Source organism: Eurypyga helias, unplaced genomic scaffold (assembly GCF_000690775.1).
Source record: "Eurypyga helias isolate BGI_N326 unplaced genomic scaffold, ASM69077v1 scaffold25908, whole genome shotgun sequence".
Taxonomy (NCBI): domain Eukaryota; kingdom Metazoa; phylum Chordata; class Aves; order Eurypygiformes; family Eurypygidae; genus Eurypyga; species Eurypyga helias.
Genome location: NW_010265361.1, coordinates 10406 through 20098, shown reverse-complemented (window position 1 = coordinate 20098; position 9693 = coordinate 10406). Strand labels below are relative to the sequence as shown.

Sequence of the window (9693 nt, the reverse complement as noted above, 5' to 3'; positions counted from 1 at the left end):
CGGGGTGAAGCGTCAGCAGCGTGGCTCTGGACCGACAGTTGGCACCGTCAGAAGTCAGTGAAGCTGTAGCTTCGTACAGAGCAGACACCTTCAGTCAACTGCCGTCATCGACAGAAAAAACAGATTATGGAGACGGAAATGCTCTGGTCGGAGGTAAGCAACAGCCCTGCAGGGTCTTCTTCTGTCCTAGAGATCTGCGTTGGTTCATGAGACCATCAGGCTGTATGATGGACTAAGTCCTTGAAATGGGCAGTCAAGAGCCCTTTACCCACTTGGGGAAGCAGCAAGGACCCAGTCCCTGTTCCGCAGACAAGAACTTATAGAATAGTTTAGGTTGGAAGGGACCTTAACGATCATCTAGTTCCAACTTTCAGCTGAGATCACAGCTCCCAGGCATTTTGTCTGAATACTTCAGCTCTCTCTGAGGGTTGCTCTCAGGAAGGGTTTTAAACTGTGGGCCCATTCACTGGTGGTTTCCCACCAGCATCAGAGGTGATGGCTCCTGAGCTTGCCAGCCCCCCCGCCCGCTGGCACTCCGCAGGAACCGGGCGTTCGCTCCCGCAGGCATCCCAGGTACGAGCCGTGCTGCTGTGTTCTCCAAGAAAAGCAGGGGTGTAGCACACTGCTCTGCTGCCCTACTTCAAATGCTTGGTCTAAGCCTGCAATAACAACCCCATTTCAAGGTGCCTAGATGGGGAGAATTCTGCTGATGTCCGTAACTCAGGGAAGCCTTTACAAGTCAAACTATCTGGCTTGGGGCAGCTAGTCAAAGATCAGCAAGAAACACAGTCTTCCTGAAGGTATGTCCAGGGAAGAGGACACAGGAAGGAAATAAGGGATCAGGGCAAGCCAGGAGGAAGGACTCATCATTTTCTCTTGAAAAAAATAATCTCAGCTGGAAAACTACTCAATTGAAAGCATCCCTTCCTATTTTTGATTGTTGGAAACTATTTAAAAACCCAGACAACTTTCTAAAGTGTACCATGTCGTTGCCCACAAACTAGACTAAGGATCCTCTGACCTTCAGAGCAGTTAGGCAGCTGAGGACTGGGCAGGGGAGGGAAGGAAGGCTCTAAAATGTGCTACCAGATCCAGGTGCTTTATTTTTACAGCACCTATCAGGCAGTCATGTGGGTGCCACTGAGTCCTGCCAAGATTTCACCCGTACAACACCCTGCCAAGTTAGGGAGCTCTCCCGCGTTACAACTGAGCATTACTCAAGGCCATGCCAGAAGCTGGGAGCAGACCTGTGAACTGATCTCCAGTCCTGTGTGCATCCCTGCACCCATCCTTTCTTCCAGGGACAGCGGTCCTTTTGAATAGAAGCCACTTCTGATTCCTAAGCCAAAGTGGTAACAAGCAGCAAACTCATATTTTCACTTGGAAAATGAAGGAGTTTGCTGGAATATGCCATGATTGCAACTGAACCGAACAGCAGGGCCTGACCATCATTTCCCGACTCATCCATCATTTCCCGACTCTGGGCTTCTCTCCAACAGGCAAAAAAAAACCCCTGGGTGGCAAATGGTTTCAAGTACCAGCTTGAGACTCATCTGGCAGAGCACAGATGTAGAGAAGGGGAAAGGGGACAGAATGAAGTCCAAGGGCAGCAGATGCTTTCTGCCCTGGGTGGAGGGTGCTTTCGGAGTCAGCCCGAGCAGGGTCTACGCATGGCAGAGATGTCGGAGCTGGAGATAACTGGGTTGTTCCTCTCCAGTTTCTTTTTCAACTGCTGCTGGTACTGGGGAAAAGCAGGAGTGGAAATTAGTAGGACAGAGGGTGACAAACCATCACAGGCCCCAGTGACCCACCTTTGTGCGCCAACAGCGGGGCATGTGAAACAAAAAAGCTAATTGGCAAAAAAGACGTGGATAAGCTGCCGGTGACTAGGAACAGCTGTGGCAGCTCCTCAGACCGCAGCAACGGGCTGATCTGCTCGTAAGACAAACGCAGGGCTGTCTGGAGAGAGCCTGGGTCCCAGGGATGCCCTCACCAGACAAGCTGTCAGTCGGGCAGAGGTTGACCTGTAAGTGCACCTAAGATGCTAGTTCTGCTGATGGCAGGTTTCCTCGGTTCCTGCAGCTCAGTGTGTGCTCAGTACAGCACGATGCAGAACGTGCTGAGCACCCCACGGGCTCATCCACCAACGTGCTTAGCCCCAACACCGTGCCGAATTTTGGATCTGTTCTCCATTATCCTCTCAATGCAGCGTCTGGCTATGAAGCTTTTGGTTTTTTTTGTTGTAAACAGTGGCAGGGTTTTCAGTCACAGCATGGGGAATATGAGGCCACCACCCACGTAAGGTGTTAAAGCCCCTTGAAAAATGGCTGTATGAAGATGGTATCTTCCTAATGCAGTCTCTGCATCCATTTTCTGTTCTGCATTAACTCTTCCATCTCCCCCATCGCCTTGGTGTCTGCGAGGCTCCCTGTAATGCATCAGCCAAGGTGATTCTATCCCATGTGGTTCATTTGGAAACGTCTGGGCAGTGTCCAAAGCCAACAGCCCCTTCCTGACCCTAATATGTTTCTGACTGCTGCTGCCATCAGTCCCGTGAAGTCATTAGCTCTGTGAAAGCGGCTCTGGCTCACAGTTCGTCGGCAGGAGGGTTAGAAAAGGCCTGATGACAGATTTTTTGTATCTTGCAATACACCAGCTAAGAAAGAAACCGGGTCAATCCAACCTTCAAAATCCAGGGGGACTTCTCAGGGTGGGTTGGTAAAGGCAATCGTACACATTTTTACTTCTCAGCCAATTAGAGTTGATCTATAAATCACTGGGGAACATTAAAAATGTCTCCTGTAAGTTGAATTACATACAAGTCATTCCTGTTATCCGGTGTCTAGATCCTGTACATTTTCTCTTAATCAAAACTGGACATATAGGGGAACTGTGTATCCAATTGAACTATATTGAACTGAAGTTTGTATATGTGCAGGAATTACTATAAAAATTAACTGTTTCTTTTTCTGAAACCTTAGCAACAATCCAAACAGGATTTTCAGCCCATCAGGCAGCAGATGTATATTTTAAGAGCATGGCAGTATCCCATGACTAATACAGGTGCACACGCTGCTGGAAAATGTCAGACTTGGGAAGCTCCGGGTAAGGAGGGGATTAAAGTGACTCCTGGATTTGTAACAAGCCCCAACCCTTTCTCAAATGTTCCTTTTCGACCAGCTCAAACACACCAACCTGTTCAACTGAGATGGCAACAAATTCCTGCGTTTTCTGGCAGACATCAGGCTGGGGTGGCTGTGCTCCCCGTTTTCCTGATCTTCACTTTTCCCAGGCACAGGAAGCCACAATGCCTCTGACAGTAAAAGGGTCAAGTGCTAGACATCCCAGCTATTTGAGAAAGCAGCCTTGCGATTCACCCCTTGTATTTACATTCTGCCGCTGTGCATTAATTTAGGGAGGATCACACTGTGCTCCAAGAATGTGAACCTCTGGAACCTGGAAGCAGTAGCTGTATCTGCTCTCAGTTTCCTCAAGAAAGGCATCACCAGCTTATTGAAGAGCAAATGATTTAAAGGAGCCCTCATTAAAAAAAATAAATGCAAGCTAACGTGCTAAGAGGTCTGTAACCTGCTCTTTTTATGTGGTATTTCCACAGCAGGGCAGGATGCCAGCCGTGCCTCTCCTGCATGTGATCAGCTGGGAGCTCGTGTCGCACTGTCATGCTTTATCCCACATGGACAGAAATAGGTGTATCTTTCCACGAACTGAGCCAGCCAGTTCCCACGTGGGCAGCCAAGAGCTATTTTGGAGCTGACTAGCACGTATTTGTCTGGTCCCAGCGCTGACGTACCCTTAGAAAGGGGTAAGGGGTCCCAAAGGGTGGGTGCAGCAGTCGTGTTATGTGCGCTGGTAGGACACGGCGGCACTACCATGCGTGACAACGTACGTATTACGTGTCACACCGCCAGCACCCTCCAGGAGAGCTGCTGGGCTGCCTGGGGAGCCAAAGGGAAATGCGGGGTGTTTCAAAGCCTCCTTCCAGGCTGCAAGGGACTACTTCCCATCATTTGGGATTCCTGGTATGAGATGCCTAAGCCAGGATTGATTTATCCAACGTCCCAGTGGCTACAGCCCTCCCCTGAGACATGGTGGTGAGAATTAATATGCTCCCCTTGCCCGATTCCAAAGAGAGGTTTAAAGCCAGCTCTCCCTTCTCCCTGAGGAACGATCTCTTGGGGTCAAGCTCTCCTGGTGAGGCTCTTCTACTTAGTGTAAATAATGAGTTGCTAGCCCACAGCAAGAGAGGAAAAAAGATGAACTCACTTGCTCATCTGGTGATCGGGGCACTTGTGGGAGAAGCGGGGGAGAAGGCTTCAAACTCCTGCTCTAATGAATACTGAATTATTTATATGCCACTAAAGAGCTTCAACAGGACAGACTGGATGACAGATACTCACCTCCGCATCCTCGAACCCTGCCCTCCCCTTTTGACGGGTTCGGTGTGCAGTGGTGTGATGCACGGGGAGGCTCTGCAGGGGGGATGCGAGGGGGACAGGGTCCCATGGTGGGTCCCTGCTGCGGGACCTGAAGCCTGGTGCACACTGCGCAGCCGTGATGTAGGAAACACGCCTAACAAGGGGGTTTAGGGCTACAGGACACGACAGGGAGATGGTGAGTGGAATTTGACCTGAAAATGAGGTCTAAAGTGCAAGGAAGACTTGAAGGTCCCAAGTTTGGGGTCTGCAAATGTCCCACGTGGTGGACTCAGGTCACTATGGGAATGTGGCCCTTGGCAGCTTAGAAGGCTCCTACACTGCTGAATGACTTTGGAGAAAGAAAAATTATGCTCCTAATTCACTTTTTAGACTCAGACATGGACTCTTCATTGAAATCACACCCAGTTCTCTGTGCTCCTTGAGCTCTGGCATTTTTGTAGTCCAGTCTTGGGCATTTTGAACCTGTCCATTCAATATTTGGGTGCCTGCAAGCTCTGCCAAACCTGGCCTTCCCCTCAACTCTCTCCCAAATGCTCTCCTAGCAGTTAACTTTTCAGGAGCTCGCTCTCCCTGAAATGCAAGGGCAGATCTGTGTCCCCATGCCAGCTCTCTCCATGGCAGGTTATCTGCCTGCCTTCCCCAGCCTGGGGCAAACTCGACGTTGTGCAGGACTGACACGCCACTGGCTCCAAGGGGGATCTTGCCCACGGAAGGGAACAATCCTGGTCTCTTAAAATGACCCCAAGGTTTTCTACCTTGTGTGGCTTCAGGAGGATTTTAGCTGGGAACGGCAGTGCAGCCCCCAGGCATGGAGCGAGGGGGAAAGGGAGGATTCTGGCGGTGGGTGTCACACAGGCAAAGCCCAGGCTGTTTTTGTGTCAGGATCTCTAACTATTGCTGCTAAATGCAGAGTGAGAAAGAAATGCAGCCAAGATATTAAAGACTCCCTCCTGCAAAGCCTGCCGCTAATCCTCACGTGGATTCCCATGACAGGTTAGGTTTCCCTTCCCCCCGGGATGGCAGCACCCTCGGCAGACCAGGCGAGCCCTGCGTGAGAGCAGTGCAGCCCCCCTCGGTGTCACCTCCCAGCCGGGGGACCCACGGCCCCGGAGCGCACAGGGAGCGGCAGGGTTGGCCCCTGGCACCGGTGTACCGCTTGCGGTGGCCCTGCCAGGGCAGGGACGTGCTGGGAAGACACATCAAGCTCTGCCCTCCGTGACAGCCTGACTCTGATGGCAAAATCGCTCTCTGGCATCAGCAAATGTCAACTTTACCTGAATGAAACTGAATTCCCGCCAGTTGAGAGAGTTTGCGATGGATGGAAGTGAAGTGATGGCAAGTAACGACAGCAAGCCCAGGGCAATTATTCCAACGGAGATATAAATCTCCATCCTCCAGACTTCCTCCTCTACCCAGATATTCATCTTCTTCTCCACAGCCTGGCATGACAACGAAGGTTGGTTAAATCGGAGCACTTGGGAATAGAGGAACTGAACTTTATCCATATTCCTTGTGGTTTTGGGAGCAGGTTTCCTGATGAACACTGATCCTATTCACACCTCCAGCACTATTTCCCTGTTTGGGAGGTGTGGAAATGCTCTTTTATCCCACTGCCATTTGGCCAAAGCTGGACCAGATTTGAAGCCTGGGAAGAACTGCTGAATGCTCCCAGCTCCCACAGCCCGTAACCACAGCAGCAACCCCCAAAGTCACATTTGGAAAGATAATTAGAACGAGAAGTCAGTTTAAAGCCATGAAAACAAATACAGATGCTTGAATATGCACTAGTCTCCTAATAACCTTCATTTTAAGTGCATTTAGGGGGGAAATTGTTCATGCTAATGGAAGGGAAGATGGCTTTTATGCTGCATGGTAACCGCTCTCTTTAGTCCATTAAATGGGTTTAATTTACTAAACAAAGATGTTGCTAGAAAACAGGAGGTACAGGGGAAATGAAAGCAGGATGTTTGCCTGAGATTAATGTGTGACTGTGGCAATCGAGAAGGACCTGCTTAAGGCTGGAGCTGAGAGGCTGGGGATGTCATCTGATGGATGCTTTGAACCGGCACCGCAGCCGAAAGCAGCCACCTTGTTCCCTGCTGCCCCCACGGCCCCTTCCCTCCTCTCTGTTGGGACAAACATTTGGAAACACTTGGGAAATAGCCCAGCACAGAAAGCAGAGTGGTTACGGGGCAGGTTCCCCATGCAGCTGCACAAAGCTTGTGCCATCCCGGAGGGAGAGGGATGGAGCGGCGAGAAGCCGAGAGCAGGAGAAGGGCAGAATGACATTTTCCCATGGCACTGCAGAGTTACAGAGCTGGCTGAATTCCTACAGGTAGCAAGCTCACACTGGATAAACACTGCCAAGACGCTCAATAAGGCCCTAAAGTCCTTTTCTGTTTCCTCATCCTCTTACACTATGACCAGTTCTTCACCATCTTTTTGTTAAACTCCCGGAGGGTACATTGCGATGAGGGGACACCTCCTACAGAACAACCCCCCTGGGTTATGACGTGGTACTTCAGCAGGCACCTACTGTGAGCATCACTGTGAGTAAAGGGGAATCTCCCAAAATCTAGGGAGAAAAGTTGAGGGGAACTCTGCTCCCTCCGGCACAGGATCTCTCCCCTCCTAGCATTGTCCCTGCCTCTGCCCTAGTCTCAGACACTCCAGGTGCCAGGCAAGGCTGGCTTCAAAGGCTTCTCCATGCTTCTGGGGAGCAGTAGCACAGGGGAATTTGATCCTAGCTCTGGCTATAAAGGCATGGGCAACACCCCGCCAAGATCCTCAGTGCGGATGGGCGCATGCCCAGTACGGGGTGTGGAAGAAGTGCTTGTCTAGACAACAGCTTATTCTCACTGTCCCACACGTGCTTTGGAAAGCGCATGCAAAAGCCAAGATATTAAGCCCACTACCCAACACCTGGACGCGTGCAGAAGATTACGAGAGGTGTTGACCTGAAGACACGTTACCTGCTTGACGGCCGTCTCGATTAACTGGTAGCGGTGGGAGCGGCGCATGGGCAGACAGAGGCTGTACACGGCATGCAGAGCCGCACAGAAGAAGCTGAGGAGGCCAATCTGCTTTCGGTGCTGGAGCCACTGGTCGAGCCAATCTGGAAAACGCCTGTACTTGGTGCCGTAGTAGAGCTGCGAGCAGGCTGCCAGCACCCCAGGCAGGTAGACGAGAGACAGCATGACATAGGACACGCAAGGCAGCGTTGTGTTGACCACTTCGATGGGGATCTTGTACAACTTGTTCTTCTGCTCCCTGATGTAAGGGTGGATGACCTGCCGGATCAGGTTGTAAGTGAAGAAGCAAAGAAAGAGCCCCAGAGCCAAAAAGATGGGGATTTTCCAGGCTGGCAAGAGGCGCAGGGGAATGTTCTCAATCTCACAGGCTGACGACATGCAGCCCATGTCTACAGGGGTGAATCCCATGACTTGAGCGATTTCTGCTACAGTGCGCTTGGCTTCCTGGCTATTTGAGCAAATCAGAACCTGCAACAAACAGAAAAGTAGACACAGGGGAAAGGCAGGTCAGGCTGCTGGGAACGAGTGCGTCAGGAGGGATGCTGTGCTAAAGGGAGCCTATGTTGTTCCACTGAGCATCATGCTTCCTGGCAGGCTTTCTGAGGGGGATTTACCATGGCTGCCAAAGACCTCTCTCCTGGACAGGTTCCCTTTCATGTGTGCACCACCAGTTTGTTTCACTGGCTGTGTTTAAATAAACAGACAATTAAACGATACTTTTCACTTAGGCAGAGGCTCCAAAGATCACAAAGCATGAAGTAAGTGAGGGTGCTTCATTTCTGAGCAAAGAAACGCAGAAGCTATGGGCCAGTCTCTAGATACCACGACCAGCACTCAGCCCCCTTCTCCTGGAGCCCAAGACCATTTGCTGCTGCTGCCAGAGCTCAGCTGCTGAAACAGTTGGGATTTGGCCCTTGTCGGAAGAAGACAATACCTGCTTATTTCCATCCCTGGCACCGGACTGCAGCGTCCACGCAGAAACCACGTTAAACCCCTTGACCACGGTGCAAGCTGGGAACAGGGAAGCCAAGTATTCGGCATTGGATTCTTTGTGATGGTTGATCTCGGTGTTGTTACTAACGTCCACCAGGATCTTACCCACCAACACATCAGCCAGGTCACAGAGGGTGGAGTAATGTTCCCTGAAAACCGCCACAAAAATGACATCCGCTTTCTTCACCGCCTCAGCTTGGAAGGTGACTTCTGCTGCAGAAGGGAAGAGGCCAGCTTTGCGCTTCGGGTTGCGGCTCCCGACCACCACCTTGAACCCGGAGCACACCAGGCGGATGGCCAAGGACCGCGCAAAGTCCCCGCTTCCCAGCACCCCAATGGTGCGGCCGGCCGCAGGCATGATGCTGGGGTCACCCTCCATGCTCCCATGGCTCAGGAGGGGTTTGGCCATGTCTCCTCCAGACATCCTGGCAGGAAAAACAAGGTGAAATGCAAGTTTATAGTGAAGCTCTCATGGAGGCCCTAGACCACATGCATGGTGATGGGGAAAAACGCCACTTAGGTCACTTGAACAGAAGTGGTTTTGGTCCCAGTATCCCAGGACCCGTCTGCCAAACCCACCAGCAAGCGCGCAATAATGTACAAGCACCATTGGAGGGGGACAAAACACCACGCTGGGTTGGAAGGCGAAGGTCTCCGGAAGGTTTCCTGGGTTTGTGTGATCCAACACTGCTGGATCCATCATTTGCTGGCCTTCATGCCTGCATCTCAGACTGACAAGCCAGGGCAATGCTAACAGTGACCAGGACCAGCAACTCTCAGACCCCTATGGGGCTACGAGGCATCTTTGGAAAAGACCAGGGGTCCATGGGCATCCCTTAGCCTACATTTGGAAAAACCAGGGGGGTGCTTCTGATTTGCAGGAGCAGAATCAAGGCAGGGGGTTTAAGCTGAAATGAAAGTGTCGTAAAAGTGGTAAATGAAGAGAGTTGCAGCCTTTGCCTGTTCCAATATTTGGGTCTGGCAAGCGCTGTTTGCTTCAGCTCTTCAATGAGTAATGAGAACTTACTCGTGACATTTAAAAAATATATTAAAACATGATGGGATTTGCTCATGAAAGATCTTGATGAGCTTTACAAACGTTAATGAATTTTGCCCTGTAACACTCTGCTCTCCATAACAGATTAGATATTAAGGCCACGGAGAGGTTTTAAGCAGATCAATAAATTCACGGGCAGCACACCAGCCGGCCC

The 9693-nt window shown here is 51.0% G+C and overlaps 1 protein-coding gene across 1 annotated transcript in view; it reads right to left on the bottom strand.

Moving 5' to 3' along the window:
• The window catches only part of STEAP3 (STEAP family member 3, metalloreductase), a 9648-nt gene extending 742 nt beyond the window's left edge, over nucleotides 1–8906 (bottom strand). Inside the window, exons 1-3 of the mRNA XM_010156722.1 lie at nucleotides 8424–8906; nucleotides 7430–7957; nucleotides 5732–5896 (exon numbers count right to left, since the gene is read on the bottom strand). Coding sequence (XP_010155024.1) covers nucleotides 5732–5896; nucleotides 7430–7957; nucleotides 8424–8906 — 1176 coding nt within the window. The remainder of the gene's footprint in view (nucleotides 1–5731; nucleotides 5897–7429; nucleotides 7958–8423) is intronic.
• Nucleotides 8907–9693: the final 787 nt, after the last annotated feature.